This window comes from Suncus etruscus, chromosome 10 (assembly GCF_024139225.1).
Source record: "Suncus etruscus isolate mSunEtr1 chromosome 10, mSunEtr1.pri.cur, whole genome shotgun sequence".
In the NCBI taxonomy this organism is placed as follows: domain Eukaryota; kingdom Metazoa; phylum Chordata; class Mammalia; order Eulipotyphla; family Soricidae; genus Suncus; species Suncus etruscus.
In genome coordinates this window covers 95,379,100-95,396,181 of record NC_064857.1, presented here as the reverse complement: position 1 = coordinate 95,396,181, position 17,082 = coordinate 95,379,100, and the positions used below count along the sequence as shown (strand labels likewise).

At 41.7% G+C, this 17,082-nt stretch overlaps 1 protein-coding gene across 1 annotated transcript; it reads right to left on the bottom strand.

Moving 5' to 3' along the window:
* Positions 1–13,704: 13,704 nt before the first annotated feature.
* OIP5 (Opa interacting protein 5) lies at positions 13,705–16,897 on the bottom strand. Its single transcript, XM_049781712.1, is given in 4 exon segments — positions 13,705–13,751; positions 13,754–13,799; positions 14,842–14,923; positions 16,428–16,897. Coding segments are annotated over 4 exon segments (645 nt in total).
* Between the last annotated feature and the right edge of the window lie 185 nt (positions 16,898–17,082).

Genomic DNA, 17,082 nt, shown 5'->3' with positions numbered 1-17,082 from the left:
ATACTTTGGTGTTTGATTTCTTTTTCTAAGTAGGTGAAAAGTTAGACTGAAAAGACTGGGACTTGAGTCATTTACTCCAGTTGGAACTAAACGTTTTCTTGAGAGAATGGGCATCAGAAGCAGTATTTATAGATTTTGTAATTTGTTCAGTATAGAATTGGAAGATTGCGGGGGGGGGGGGGGTCAGTAAGAAATTTTCCTCTTTCTGTGACACATTTATGCCATATGCTGATAGTGGAAAGCTTTCCTTTCCATCAGAGGGTTATTCCTCTTTACACAAGAAGGTTGAAATCTTTTTTTTTTTTCCGACCATACCCGTTTGATGCTCAGGGGTTACTCCTGGCTAAGCGCTCAGAAATTGCCCCTGGCTTGGGGGGACCATATGGGACGCCAGGGGATCGAACCGCGGTCCTTCCTTGGCTAGTGCTTGCAAGGCAGAGACACCTTACCTCTAACGCCACTAACGGCGGAAGGTTGAATCTTTATGAGTTTCTGTAGGTAAAAGTTTGAAACTTCTTAGACTTTAAGACTGGGTATGACCCAATAACCAAATTAAGCAAACCAAAAAATAATATTAGATCAGCGATGATTTAGGACTTTTTTTTCCAAGGTGCTGGTGGTGGAACCCAGAGTCTGACTGCTATAAAGCAAGTGTTGGACCATTGAACTCTAGGTCTAACTTATAACTTAGGGAGGTGTGCCCAGGCTCATAAATGCTTTAATTCTAAAGACTCAGGTCAGATTTACCAATATGGGGGGTGGGGTGGGGAAGGGAGAGGGAGAGAATATGCCAATAATATAAAGTGTTGCACTCTGATCAGTCCAGTTTGTCAACGATGTGAATTGATAAAAGAAAGCTTTTTAAAAGTGAAATGATTACTTTTGAGAGTATGATTATTACTTTGAAAATAAGATAAAAATACAATTTTTTTAGTTGAGTACAGTAAAACAAATAACTGGATAAAATTAAGACTTTTTCGGGACAGAGTGATAACACAGTGGTAAGGCGTTTACCTTGCACACAGCCAACCTGGATTTGATATGGCATCCCATATGGTCCCCCGAACCTGTCAGGAGTAATTTCTGAGCTCAGAGCCAAAAGTAACCCCTGAGAGCCACTGGATGTGGCCCAAACCCCCCCAATTTTTTTTTAAGTAAAAGTAATCAGTTTTTTTCTTGAGGGGCTAGAACTATAATACAATGGGTAAGGCATATATGTCTTGCACACAGACAACCTGGGTTCGATTCCCGGCACCCCATATGGTTCTCTTTTTTGTTGTTGTTGGTTTTTGGGCCATACCCGGAGGTGCTCAGGGGTTACTCCTGGCTATCTGCTCAGAAATAGCTCCTGGCAGGCGCAGGGGACCATATGGGACACCGGGATTCAAACCAACCACCTTAGGTCCTGGATCGGCTGTGCTTGCAAAGCAAACGCTGCTGTACTATCTCTCCAGCCCCCCATATGGTTCTCCAAACCTTCCAGGACTAATTCCTGAGTGCAGAGCCAGAGAAACCCAAGTACCACTGGATGTGGCCCAACACATACACACACACACACACACACACACACACACATTTTTTTCCCTCTAACTTTCAATCCCTTTTTGATGTTTTCATTGAGTACTCTGGAATTTTAGACAAAATGGAGCCTACATTCATGATATAGTTAGTATGTTGAGAATGTCTTATGGAGAATTTATCTCCCAAATGTCTGTCACCGGTCCCCCTTTTGTCCTTTTGGCAATTTTTTAAATATGATTATCTGGCAGGAGAAAAGGTTATCTATACTACTATCTTCATTAGAGAAACAAGACCAGCCCATTTGTTTGAACATGCTTCAGACCCAACTTCTAGTTGTTTTGTTCCTTTCATTTCACACCTAAAAGAACTATTTAGTGCTCTCAAGTTCCTCCTGCATCTTCCACAGTTCTTTTTTTTTTTTTTTTTTTTTGTGGTTTTTGGGTCACACCCGGCAGTGCTCAGGGATTATTCCTGGCTCCAGGCTCAGAAATTGTTCCTAGCAGGCACGGGGGACCATATGGGACGCCGGGATTCGAACCGATGACCTCCTGCATGAAAGGCAAACGCCTTACCTCCATGCTATCTCTCCGGCCCCTCTTCCACAGTTCTTATCAGCTAACATTCAATCAAAATTCCCATTGTACTTAGACAGTGTACTTAATATGCCTGCAATTTTCCTGCTTTGGTCCTCTTGATGACCAAACCTCTCATTTTAGGCAAGAATATATGCTTCCCTTTGCTAATACATGTTAGCCAACATTTTTCTTTAAAAAATAAAAACGGGACATGTGCAATATATATATATATGTATATTTTAATACTTGTGGACAAATGTTACAAGTTGTTTAAGAACAACAAAATCACCAATGTCTTCCATTTTGAGATGTGTATAGTTTTGTAAGCATTAGTGCTTGATAGTATATTGTAGTGTTGTGTTAGGGGTTAGTGCATGAGCCTAGTAATAGTTTAAAACTTCAGGATGAATTACTTATAATAACTAATATATAGAAACAAGATAGGGAAAATCTAGAACTTTTCTTCCATAAATTCCTGAATCTGATATTCTCCCTGGGGGAAGAAGTTTAAGGCCAAAAAAGATTCATATGTAAATAGAAGTATGGGGTCACAATATAAAGTGCTGTCTATGAGGATATTGAAGTTCTCCATGAATGACTGAAAACCAAGTGGCTTTTGTGTCTTAAGAATTCTCAAAGAAAAATAAGGCCCCATATCATTCTGCTTTGCTCTTTTAAGTGAGATTATTCTTACACTATTTTCACATTGTATGTCTTTAGGTTTATTATTTTTCTTTTCCTTACTCGTTAAGAAATTATCTTATATTTTGCATGTCTTATGAAATGCTAGGAGTTAAGCTGAGAACAGGAAGCAGTAATTTAGTATCCTAGATTAATTTGTCATCAGGCTTAGGAGAGCTGAAAATGTAGCTAGATAAATCTACCTAGAATGCTATATATTAACTGACTCTTTTGCTTGGTTTCACAAGCTGCCCTAGACAGATTTTGCTCCCTTATAAATGTAAAAATGATTGTTCTAAAAGTATGGCAGACTTTTGTAGAACATTTCTATCTCTAAAAGCAAAGGAACTTGGAAATAACAGGGTGTTTTAGGTAATTTATAGGTCTAAATAGTAGGTATGTACAGGATTCATTGACAGATTCTGTGATAGCATGATAGAAAAGATAACCCGGGGCCGGAGAGGTGGACTAGAGGTAAGGTGTCTGCCTTACAAGCGCCAGCCGTGTGGTTTGATCCCCCGGCGTCCCATATGGTTCCCCCCCCCCCCCCCCCGAAGCCAGTGGCAATTTCTGAGCGCTTAGCCAGGAGTAACCCCTGAGCATCAAACAGGTGTGGCAAAAAAAAGAAAAGAAAAGATGACCCTGCTTAAAATATGTGGCATGTCTCTTATGCATAAACTTAGACTCTGAAGCTGGAGATCTCCAGGTAACCAGGCTGAGCTTCTCATGGTGTATTGCAAGTAGTTAGTTGTACTTTTGGCTCAGTGGTTTATTTTAGTGCCTGGGAAAATAATGTTTTTGAAAAAATTTTAACATTTTTTTAATACCTCTGAGACGGTAGTAACTGCAAAATAGCACAGTATGTAGGAAAGATCGTTTCCTGTTGTGTTTTTTTTTTAAAGCCATAAAACAAATTAATGCTTTTCAGAGGATAGAATTTTAGTAGCAATAAGTTTGAGTGTATTGACTGCATTAGCAAGGTTGTATATTGAGATCAAGTATTACACCTTGAATTACTAAGGTTCTATGGCCAACAGTTGCACAAAAGGAAAAATATTTTAGGTAAAGGGCATATAAAGGTACTTTCTTTTAAAACTATGAATGTATATTAATAGATCATTGTATGAGAAAAAAACTTTTGTACAAGTTAAAGGTTAAAGACCCTATTGTTTCCCCATAGCAGAGACTTAGAGCCTTTGAACGAAACTTTCGAGTCTTAACTTGGAAACAGATTTTGGGGGGTTTCCATATACTGTTGTTTTAGCAACAGGTATTTATAAAATGACTTTTTATCACCTCATCTTTATTAATTTCCTGGATAGAAAGAAGAGAGATATTTATTCTATGTTGAAGTTTTTCCTTGTGCCCATGGTCAGATTGTTGAAATTAAAAAAGTGTAAATAAAGCTGAAGAATTGAAGGATAGCCAAAGGTAGTAGTTAAGTTCTCCCAACCCCCTCTCAGGTTTGTTAACCCTTGTATCTATCACCTGTGGTTATTTTAACTTAAACCTAGCAAACTAATTCCTTAGTCTGAGGAGTCACACAACTCAGATCAAGATAGAACATGGCTGGGTGAGCCGGGCACTTGCCTTGCTCATAGCCGACCTGCGTTTGATCCTCAGTATCCCATATGGTCCCCTGAGAACTGCCAGGAGTGATTCGTAAATGCAGTGCTAGGAATAACCTCTGAGCATCGCTGGGTGTGACCCCAAAACCAAAAAGAGAGAAATAACATGAGTAAGGATAAGTACTTCCTGTTACCTCATCTTTCATGTAGGCCAATTAGCACCTTGAAAATCCCTAAAAATAATGTATCTTTGTTCTCTTCTTTTCTCAGGGGAAATGATTCAAAAGATAAGTGGGCTAGATCTAAGGAAATAGTGGCTCTTGAGTATTGTTATATGGCGAATAAGAAGGCTATACCGATTTGGTGATAGCTCCTCTTTAAAAGTCTTATACATCAGTTGGTGTTAGAGACATTGGAATAATCAAGCAATATTCAGACATCTGTAAGATTTTACTGCTGTGAATTAGTGATGTTAACAGTTTAGTTATATAGAACAATAAAAGAATACTCTTGTCACAGATATGTACTGATGCAAAAATGTGCTACAAGTTTTTGTAGTCTTAGCAGTATGTGGTTGCTTTTCAATGTTGTAGTTTCATGTTTACTCTCTTTTGTGTACCTGTGATATGCAAAACAAGAAGAGACCTTTGGCCTCCAGTAGTTTACAATCTCATGGTGCTGCTGGTGCAAGCAAATTATTTCTAGTTCTTTGAGAACATTGCTTAGCTAAAAGCATATTGGAAAGAACCCTTGGCTATCCGTTTTCAAAAGCAGAGGGCTATGATAAATTTCAGGGCATTGATTTTGCGTTTACATTGTATTGGCTCTGCTCTTCATAATTCCATTCCCCCAGGGAGCTGTGCAGGTACTGCTCATTACTATTTATTAATAAAACAATTCTGCCTCTGACCATCTTTACCACCCCATAGTCATCAAGGTTCTGTCATAAACAGCCAAGAAAATCATGATTCAAAAGACTCTCGGTCTCTTTTTCCAGAGTTTTATGTTCACAACCAAAAATCCAGGATTTGCAACTAAGCCTTTTATAACTGAATAGTGGTCATAATCCCAATCTTTTGTATGTGTGTCATTTGTACCTATGTTCTGAAGCAGGATTGTGATAACTGTGAAGCACCTGCCTGCATTTCTAAGCAATCACTTTATTCATATTTTCAGTTGAAATGCTGCCTGTATTCTTATTTCCCCTAATTCCTCTGGTTGAAGGGATTTATTCTGCATGTTTTTTTAAAAAATGGGTCTGATTGAAAATGCAAGCAATAGTGGCAGGCCCATAACTGACTTTCTAGGATGCTAATAACCTAATGCATGGTTTAATATATCCAGTATTTTGTAGTTAATAGTATTATACATATGCATTTAATGATGCAAGAGAGACTTAAACCAGTAGCTTAAATCGTTTAATTTTTGTTTCCTAGTAAAAGGTGACCTTCCATGGGAAATGGGAGCTAGAAAATAAATGGGCAACTACAAGACATTTGAACTGTCAGGAGTAGAACATTACAGTGTTTACTCTAACCTCTTTGCCAGTTGCATTAATACCCCAGCATGTTTAAAAGCAAAAGGCGCAATCTAAGCATGTTAATAAATAAGCATTGCTATAATCAGAAAGGTGCAGAGTTTTAGAAATGGTAGGGATTTAGGGAATATCGGTATATAAAGTTTTATGTGTTTTAGTTTGAATTTTTTAAAACTTGCATCTTGGCAGTGAAAAGGCAATATGCACATTTTCCAAGGTTTCCAGGTTTATTTGGGGTAATCAGGCAGCTGTTCTGGATGAAAATGTTGACCAGCCAGGTGAGATCCCTGCAATAAAGACTTTTCCATTTATGGAATAATCTTGAAATACTGACACATCTCTGGTTTGGTTTCTCTTTTGTTTACTGTATTAACAACTACATCTTAACTTTTATAGCCTTAAATTTATTCTTACTATGGGTTAAACTACAATTGAGGCCTAAAACTTTGATATTAGGTAAACTGGAGCAAGTTTTCCCATTTTAAAAGCACTGTGGGGAGGGGGGGAATCCTGTCTTCTGTTTAATTTGATGAAGAAATTCACTAACTTAAAGCTTTTCTTGAAAATTCCTAAAACTGACCAGGACAAACATTGCACAGGTGGGATTCATAATGTCCTAAAGGCCTTAAATAGAAGAAAATTCAAGATAAACGAGATACTCTGACCAGTCGTCCCTTCCAGGTTTCATGATCTGATTGAAAAATAATTTCTCCAAGACTACTCAAACTCATTTTTCTTTTGTGAGACTTCACTCCAAAATACCTTTGAAGGGGGCCGGAGAAATAGCACAGCAGCAGGGTATCTGCCTTGCAAGCAGCCTATCCAGGACAGACAGTGGTTCGATTTCCGGGATCCCATCTGGTCCCCAGAGCCTGCCAGGGGAGATTTTTGAATGCATAGCCAGGAGTAACCCCTGATCACCACTGGGTGTGACCCAAAAACCAAATAAAAAAAGAAAAAAAAAAACTTTCAAAAAGCTATCACTTCTCAAAAAATATCTCCCTTGATGATGAAGTATATCACCAACTGAAATTCATTCTAGGGGCTAGAAGGTATTCTGTCAATGCATTCAGTGGGCCGTTGAGTAATGGTTTACCACTCATCTCTATATCGTGGGGTAAACAGTTCATAAAAAAAAAAGGTCCCTTATGTAGTTAATTTACTGAAAAAATAAAAAGGGAGTTGCTCAGTTTTTATTTACTGTTCTTCATCTCCATTGCAGCAATGGTATATGAGATAATGTTCAAAAGATTTCATCGAATGTTTAAAGAATTATTAAATGCAGCTTTAATCTATGCATCGAGTTTTAAAAGAAATTTTATTATTTGATGTCATTGTAAAAAACTGCTGTAAGAGTTGGAAACTCTGCACCTGTTTGTGTGTGTATATATATATATATATTTTGGCAATAAAGCAGCATGTGCTGATGTACAGAAATTTTATATGTGCTGAGTAATTTTTGATTTTGGGCCACAGCTGGCGGTGCTCTGGTTACTCCTGGCCCTGCACTCAGAAGCTCCTGGCAGGCTCAGGGGACCATATGAGATGTTGGGTTTTGAACCACCATCCTTCTGCATGCCCTCTCTATCGCTGTGATATCTCTCTGTCCCCAGTGCTGAGTAATTTTTAATACACAAAAATTATGGAAATGGGACACAAATCTATTCACAGGCCTGTATGAGGTGGATTTGAGGTTGATTAAAGACGAGGGCAGCACTTCCTGGTGTTATGGTACTCAGGGTTCCAAAGTAGCCCTGATACTCTTTCCATTCCCTGTCTTGACCCACAGAGTCAATGAAGAGATGTTTCTTTTCTGGTAACTTGTGAGCTATGTTCAATACCAAAATCAGTGCAAATAAATATTCTTTTGCCTCCGAAATAGTATTTAAGAAGCTTTTTGTTTAGGTCACATTTCTGTTCAGCACTCAGGGTATACATCTTGTTTTGGCAATACTGCCAGAAGTGCTTGGGGAACCCTGTGGTATTGGGTATTGACCCCATGGTTCTAGCATGCAGAGAAAATGTTTCAGACCTTTCATCTCCCTGACCCCAGGAGGCTTTTATTTATAACCTAAATTCTGGGCATAGCTACAGCTGCTTTGGATTTTACTGTACTAGGAATCAAAATCAGGGTCTTAGGCATATGCTCTAGCTGAGGCACATTTCCAACATTAACTTCAGGGATCTGACCTCTGTTTACACACTGCGGACTGGAGTGATAGCACATCAGGTAAGGTGCTTGCCTTGCATACAGGCTGACTGATCACCTACATCCCTGAGTGTAAAGTATCTGTGCTGTTAAATCCTTTGTTGGGTATTTGTGAATCTAAGAACAGTCCCCAGAATGAGAAATTACTTCCCATCCCCTTGTCCCCTTTCGGGGGGAGATCTTGGTAATATTTATCCACAGCAAATAATAATCCACACAGACAAGAATAGGGTGTAAAAGATTGGGCAAAGAGAGAGCGAGAGAATCCTCTTGCAGCCTGCAAACAGCTTTCGCAAAAGGCCCCTCTCCCCTGTCCATCAAGCTATTTATTGCCAACTCCACAGCGCCCCCACCTGGAAGGTCTAGGTGGGGCAATAGTCACAGAACAATCCTAAGGAAATATTTTTATATACAACAATTCCAAGAATAATCTTATGGAATCTTTTTCATATACTACAATTCCCCCTTTTTTGTAAAGAAACAACAATAATGTACAGAAGTAAGTAATATATTTTATAATTGTAAAAAGAACAACTAAGCAATGGTAAAAGAGTGGCTGTTTGCATAAGCGCATCACCGGAAAAAGTATAGAAAAAATTTTAACCTAACACAGGGTGTTCAAAACCAGAAACAGATGTAAAGGAGTCAACTATAAGCTCCAGAGTAGAAAAAAATCTACAGTGTCCAAGATGAACAATTCCGAGTAAGTATTCCCTTGGAAAAGCAGAAGTTGAATATGAAATTCCAAGATTCAGGACCTAATGGGCCATGAGGAACTCCCGGGGCAATCACAAACCCTGAAAGTAATTTGGAGACAGAGATCCTTACATGAGATAGATGCTCACAAGTCTGCGCAGCAGGCGAGATGAAACACATTTTCCATTCCAGTCCAGCTTGAGCAGAAGAAAGCCCATCTTTGGAGGCAGTGAATTAGGCCCCCCCTTTTTTTTTTTTTTTTTTTTTTTTTTTTTGGTTTTTGGGCCACACCCGTTTGACACTCAGGGGTTACTCCTAGCTATGAGCTCAGAAATCGCCCCTGGCTTGGGGAGACCATATGGGACGCCGGGGATCGAACCATGGTCCGTCCTACGCTAGCGCTTGTAAGGCAGACACCTTACCTCTAGTGCCACCTTCCCGGCCCCTATTTTGAAGGAAGAGGCACACACACCCCTGCACAGTGGGCGGCACCATAGTAAAGAAGATCCATAGGTATTTGAACTCAGTCCAAGAGGAGTTCTAGTCCAGTCAGAAGTTCAGAAGAGGTCCGAGAATGAAGAACCACATACGGCCGACTATTGAGATGGGAGCTTAAGTTCAAAACCAAAACAAAATGCTTAAGGCAGAGAACCTCCCGTGTAAATGAATAAATTGAGGGTCCATCCAAAATGGATAAAACCTCCTTTTGCACCTGCTATTTTTCCCAATGATGCCCCCATGCAAAAGGCCAAAATACTAGACAGAATTACAATCTAGGAACTTATTTATGACAGTATCTAACCCCTAACCCAAAATAACAAAACCTATAATGAAATACCACATCAATTTCGAGAATTAAAAACTAAAATGTAAAAACATTAATTACAGTAATCAACAAAAGTGTAGAATCAAATATAACTTTACAGGATTACAATTATAAAAAATAGAAGAGCTGAAATTTCTACCACGTACAAAACCACTCTGAAAGGATGGGGAGTCCAGAACTCTCAAAAGTCCAACCAAAGATACTTGATGAGTCAGGGAAAGCGGGTTGTAATTTGAAACAGGATACAGCACTGCAGCAGTTTACTATGTCTTTCTCAGTCTGAGAACAAGAGGTTTGTCATTGTCGGTGATGATTTGCATTATGTGAAGGGATTTCTGAAAATAGAATGTTAGGGACTAGGAAAAAAGGGAAGGATAAGGAAGAATAAATTGGGGAAGATAAAGTCAGGAAAAAAAACTATATACAAAACATGTAAGACATACGGACACACAACAAGACATACATAAACGTATTTCACAAAAACATGGCCATCACTCACTCATACTTACCAAAAAATGTTTGCTGGGAAGGATCCCAAATAGAGCGAAAGGAAAAAATTCAGCTGAATCAACAAAAAGCGCTTTAAAATACAATAGCTGGCAAACAGTTTAGATGAATATCTTCAAGTTCACAACAACAACAAAAGATATATTTTTAAGGCATAGTCGAGTAAATCTGAAAGAGAATTTCATGCACAATACGACCAAGGAAACCAATAATACAAGTAGAGACCAGTAATTCTATCGTAATCATAGATGATGAGCACTGTAAAGAGAGTCCACCTAAAAGGTATTATGTCAAAATTATGAATTCATCTCCATCTTGAAGGCAAATTGAGGCAAATAAAACAATGATGTGAAGAGTGAAAGTTGTTAAATGAGTATATCTCAGTATATTGCTATATAATACCCTTAATATGATGAGGAAGCTTTCTTTCGAGTGAGCCTGGATCAATAGTGGCATTAAGACATAAATACATCATACAAGCAACCACAATGGGGATTCATCATATTCAATCCTATTCAGCGGTAGTACCTGTGAAGTGAATCATAAAGCATTAATGACAACTGACAAGTAAAAGAAATAATTATTAGGCGTTTATAGATCTCTGAGAAGTATAAAACAGGATGTATGCTGCTGTGGATTTTGCCGATGCAATAGGAAGGAATTTTCTTGATGATCTTGTCATCAAAATTGATCCAGTGTTGTCTTGAGTCAATATTACAGTATGATGTACAGTGTTCAAAATGAAGTTTACTAAAATGGTTAGACACTGATAAGATGTATTTTTCAGTTTTGTAATTTTTTTCCTGAGTGAATTCTGCTAAAGTTGAGGTCTTCTAAAGGAAAATCCACATAAGTGTGTAGTTTTTAAATTTGTTTGCCATCAAAAGCAAAATGTTTCAAATGAATTATTAATACTGGAGATAATTTCCATAGTATGTCCTCTTCAAAAAGTCCCTTTTAGTGATGCAGCTGTTACAATGAATTCTATTGTTATCTCTCATATCTTCTTCTTTAGGTCATACAGAAGAGATTTGTGAGCCTTTTGGTGTTTGGACCTAGATTGTTCATGTTTTTTATTGTCTATCAGGTGTATAGTTTTATCTGCCGTTGAATTTTCAGTAAGCAAATCCTGATGTAGTCCCTCTATAAGAAACATGAGGATCCTGTTGGTTGTGTCCAGCAAATTGGTCATTAACTAAAACAATTGTTGCTTTGAAGTGTTCAGGACTGACATTCCTATGACATCCATTTCCCATGATTTTGATGAGGTGACCAAATTGTTCTGCTAATTTACCTTTACTTCCGCTTGGATTTTCTTTGTTAATGTCTTTTTTTATAATGGTCTTGATAAAAATACTGAATTAAGTCTGAAATATTATACAAGCATTGTAATATTGAGTTCATATAGCATGAGTTACCTAAATTTCGTAATCCACTAAATGCAGGTTTCTGTTTCTCTATTTGCATTCTGGAATGTAAGGGTTTCTTACTCTAGTCTGTCTCATTCAAGGTATTGGGTGTGAATGTAAATCCCTTGTTTACTTTCCCTGAGGCCACAGCAGTGTTACAATTGTCAGTGTTTTGTGCATTTTGTATTTGATGTGGGGGCAAGCTGTAGTCCCAGCAACCTGATCCTGGTCGTTTGTGCTAATTCGATTTCTGATGAGGCGTAAAGGGACCCAAAATTTCTTGGGGGGGGGGGCTGTCATTTGTACCAATATATGCATGCCCCCTTCCTCTCAGGAGAAGATATCCAGGGATCCATTTTTCATCCTCTTTGATCCAAACCAGTGTATGTGATGTTTCTTGTCTCTGAATATCTTCTTTAAAATGTCTTTCCCCTGCAGTGTAACTTTCCCCTTGGGGTAAGTTTAGATAATTTAGTGTGAGAAGAGTCAAAGATAACAGCTCAGTAGATGCTAAACCTCTTTTTCTATTCTTTTGTAATTGAGTTTTTAGCCTCCTATGGGCCCTTTCCACAATGGCCTGCCCTTGGCAATTGTGGGGAATTCCTTTCAGATGCTTTATCTGCCATTCTTTACAAAAGAATTCAAAAGTTTTGCTAATATAGGAAGGCCTATTATCAGTTTTAATGGAATATGGAACACCATAACTGAAAAGCATTGTAAAAGAAAACCACAAACCGCCTTAGACTTTTGGGAAGAAATAGGGATTGCCCAAATAAATCGAGAATAAGTGTCCACCACCACATGAAGATAAGGTTTCTTTGGAAATAAATTTGTTTGAGACTCAATATTTACATAACAATTGTGCTGTTGACCAGTTTCATCTCAGCAACTCTCATGGGTCATAGTACTTAGAAGAAAACGGGTACAGGAGTGGACAAATATGAAATAATTGAGACCACACAAAATGCATTCTATGGGGACCCACATCTATGAGATGAGAGACAAACTTTACTTTTCAGCTGATGACATTTTAAGTACAACTCTGGTACGCAAGGTATTTTCAGGGAAACAAAGGGCAGAGGATCATTAGGAGGGACAACACAATGGTACCAACCCTAGAATCTATGTATCACATAATTACCCAATGTAGGTGAAAAAGAGCCCTGCTAGAATTAAAGCGAAACATGAGACGGAGGTGTTCTGGTTTGCAAGAAGTTCGAAGTTCGCAGCATCCGGAAAGTAGAATTCAAGAAAGGCAGAAGCTATTGTATAGCACCGTGAAGCTGAGAGCACGAAAAAGCAAGTTGCTGGGAACTGGCTTGGCTCAATCTTTGAGTTGCAAAAATACTAGCCAGTGGGGAATTTAGCAGTCTTGGTGCTAAAAATTTCTATAAGATTGTAGGAAAACTGCACCACAGGGTGTGGCCCAAAAACCAAAAAAAAAAAAAAAAAAGGTCCCGCAGAGATAGTACAGCTGCATTTGCCTTGCAAGCAGCTGATCCAGTACCAAAGGTGGTTGGTTCGAATCCCGGTGTCCCATATAGTCCCCCGTGCCTGCCAGGAGCTATTTCTGAGCAGACAGCCAAGAGTAATCCCTGAGCACCACAGGGTGTGGGCCCCCCCCCCCCCAAAAAAAAAAAGATTGTAGGAAAACTGAGGCTGAATATCTGTAGTTAGCAAGGCAGGCAAAGCCAAATAAATAAAAGTAAAGAGATATATGTCACAGCCATGTCAGAAATATAGCCAGTAATCCACACAGGGGTTATGATTGACTTCACCGACAGGCCTTCTGACTGAAATATTTCTTGGGGAAAATTAGGCACTTCACCAGGAAAGCCAGTAGACACATCTGGAGTGTGCTATCCCTTTATAATGGAGACATCCATGTTACGTGCAGTGACACAATTGCTTCCTATAGGAAAGACAGGTCAGTATTGTCTAGCTTCAATTTTTTTTTTTGGCTTTTGGGCCACACCCAGCAGTGCTCAGGGAGTTACTCCTGGCTCTACACCCAGAAATTGCTCCTCGGTCCCTCCCAGATGGGCCGCATGCAAGGCAAATGCCCTGCAAATGCCCTAAACAACATTCTGTAACTATTCTGAAGGGATCTTCCAGAAGGGATCCAAGCACCGACAGCAATGTTCTGATCCTCATACACAAACTCTTGGTTCTGGGTCAGTTTTCTGTTGTGGAGCTGGCCGGAATCACATTCTTCAGAATCTCATCCGTGAATTTAAGCGGCCATGTATTAACATTAGCTTCTCTTTCAGCTGAAAAGACAATGTTACCAGCTTTTATTTCAAGCTTCCAAGCAATGCTCTGGAGGCTGGGGTAGGGATGGGGAAGTCCCACAAGCCATTCATAGCCAACCATGTCAAGGGTTCAATGTCAGAGCCCAAGGCTGCCAATGTTGCTCAGCCCTACGGTGCCAGGAATTGCACAGTCCATCCAGCAGTGCTTGGAGCCTCCAGGGCTGCACCCAGCATTGCTCAGGGGCACTATATGGTCCAGAGACTCAACCTATGCCTGGCATATACCACTTTATTGTTAGGTGGCTGCACACCTAGCAGTGCTCAGGGGTTACTCCTGTCATGTGCCTTTTTTTTTTTTAACTGTGACCAGAATAATTTGTGCTGGGGAGTAGAAAGGACCATGGAGTGCTGAACCCAGGGCATAGGATCAGCTCACTGAAAACAATGCACCAAAAACTGGCCACTTGGATAGTGCCCTGGACTACCTGTGCTCAACCCACCCCACCACTGTGGTATGTTTGTCTGTCCAGGGGAGCTAGCTGGACTACTCTCCAAGGTTCTGTCTCCTTTCTTGTGCAGGAAGTGTCACTCCTTAAAGGGCACAGCACTAGGCATATGCCACCACATGGAGCTACTCTGGCTGCATTCTGGAAGTAATCAGTTGGGGAGAAGGGAGAGAAAGTCAGAGTCAGGCTGGCCTTTGCACAATAATGTTGAGATTTCTTTGTGTCACCAATTCTGAAGAAATACCAAACCAGGGGTCGGAGCGAAAGTACAATCCATATGGTGCTTGCCTTGTACATGGCCAACTCAAAGTCAATCTCCAGCATCCCATAGGGTCCCCAGAGCATAGCAGGCATAATTCCCAAGTGTACCGCTAAGAGTAAGCCCCGAACATAGCTAGGCCATGGTCTCAAAATAAAAAAAAAACAAAAACACCAAACCAAGCATAGGGGATTAATTATGAAAGCACCTCCACCATTTCTATCACCCCCAGTTCAAGGGCACATAGTTCCCCATGCTGCCTATATTCAGGGAGACATAGAGCATGCGGTCTCACCTCCGCCACCCGCTCTTCAAGAGGGACTTCGTGAATCTCCACCTCAGACGCCGGCACTATGGCTTTTGTTGCTAGGAGATAGCTGGAGAGAAAACCAGGAGGACATCTTACCACCACATCTCAGAGCTATAATACAACCAGTAGGGTATTTGCCTTTCACATGACTGACTTGGGTCCAATTCCCCACATCTCATATGGTCCCGTAAGCACCGCCAGGAGTGATTCCTTTTGGTGCTTGGGTTACTCCTGGCTCTGTGTTCAGAAATTGCTCCTCGCAGGCTTGGGGGACCATATCAGATGCCAGGTTTGCCACGTGCAAGGCAAATGTCCTAACCACTGTGTCATCGCTCTAGCCCCAGATATGTTGGGCTAGTATTTCTGTATTTCTCTTTGTTTGTTTTGGGGCCACATCCGGTGACACTCAAGTGTTACTCCTGGTTCTGTGCTCAGAAATCATTCCTGGCAGGCAGGCAGGCAGGCTCCAGGGACCATATTGGATGTCAGAAATCGACCAGGTCAGCTGTGTGCAAGGCAAATGTCCTACCATTGTGTTATTGCTCTGGCCCTGATTCCTGAGTGTAAAGCCAGGAAAAAACCCTGAGCATCCTAGTGTACCCCAAACCCCCCCCCCAAAAAAAAAGCATAGACTATTCTTTGCAAAAGTTGTCTTCTATTGGGGCTGGAGTGATGGCATGGAGCAGTAAGGTGTCTGCCTTACCGGCACTAGCCTAGGATGGTCCGCAGTTCAATCCGCTGGCATCCCATCCCATATGGCTTCCCCAAGCCAGGCGTGATTTTTGAGTGTATAGCCAGGAGTAACCCCTGAGCGTCACAGGTGTGACCCAAAAATCACAAACAGAAAAAAAGCTGTCCTCTGAGTTTTAGGTAAATAAAAATGCATTTGGTTTTTCAATGGTAGATAAGATTATAATCTAAAATGATCTTAATTTAACGAGACATTATCACGGTTCCATGGCCATCTTTTTTTTTTTTTTTGTCTGTGAACAATTGAACCCAGAACCTCATCCCTACAAGGCAAGAGTTGTATTACTGAGTCACAGCCCCGAATCTAGCATCTGCTTAAATATACGGCCATGCCTGCCATCTTCTTTGATCGGACACTGTGTCCTCCAAATGGGACGCCAGTGTCCTCTACACGGCAGGCACATTCGACCACTGTGGCATGAAATTGAGTCCACTGCTGATATATCCAGAGTCCCCAAATATCTCCCAGATTGAGAGATCAACTCCCATTCTCGGGGAGACCTTGGCAATAATCGTCCGCAAGAAGTGATCCAAACCAAGAGGTTTTGGGGACAAAAGGTTTGGCCAAAAGAGCCTGATCCTCCCTGGTTCGATCTCTCTCCTCTCCTGTCTCTCCTCTGTGTCTTTGTGTCTCTGACTCTGTGCGTGTCTCTCTTGTCCTTCTCGCTTTCTTTCTCCCTCTCTGTGTCCTCCCGCAACCCCCTCTCCCACTGCCTCCCCCAGGCTCCTAATTTCCAAATACAGAATGAAACCAAAGTCCCCTCCAGACCCCTCCAGCACTGTGGACGAGCCCTTCGGGGCGCGCATCGGCCGCCGCTCACCACACCATCTTGTCGCTGGCCAGGCAGAAGTAGCCCCGCAAGGCCGCCAGGGCGGCGTGGGTCGAGTGCAGGTGGAAGCCGACGGAGACGCCGCAGGAGCAGGAGAGGAGGTTGTAGGTGCTGCCCTTGAGCAGGCCGTCGATGCCGAAGAGGAAGGCGTCGTCCCACACCACGTCGCGCGTGACCCTGGCGAACACGGCCGCCCCGACGCTCGAGGCCAGGTTCCGGGCCAGGTGCACCGAGTCGGCCAGCACGGCGTGGCAGCGCGCGCAGTGGAACACGGCGCAGCGTTCCGGCGGCAGCCACGGCGGCAGCCGCGCCTCCTCGGCGCTCAGCCCCGCGGGGCTGTGGAGAGCGGGCGACCCTCGCACCACCTGCGTGTCCCACTCCATGGAAGCCGTCAGAGAAGGCTCGTCGGCCCCGACGGCCCCCGCGCGGCGAGAGCGCAGGCGCCGCGCGGAAGCCGCCATCTTCCCCGGAGCGCGCGCTTTCGCGCTTTCCCTTTCGAAAGCGCCAGGCCCCGCCCCAGCACGGCCTCGCGCCTCCTCATTGGACGCCCGGGACGGCCGCTTCTGGTTGGAGGAAAACGGAGGCTGCGGATTGGCCCGCGTCTGTTTGGGGAAGTCTTTCCGGCCAATGGGAGCTCGTTCTGCTG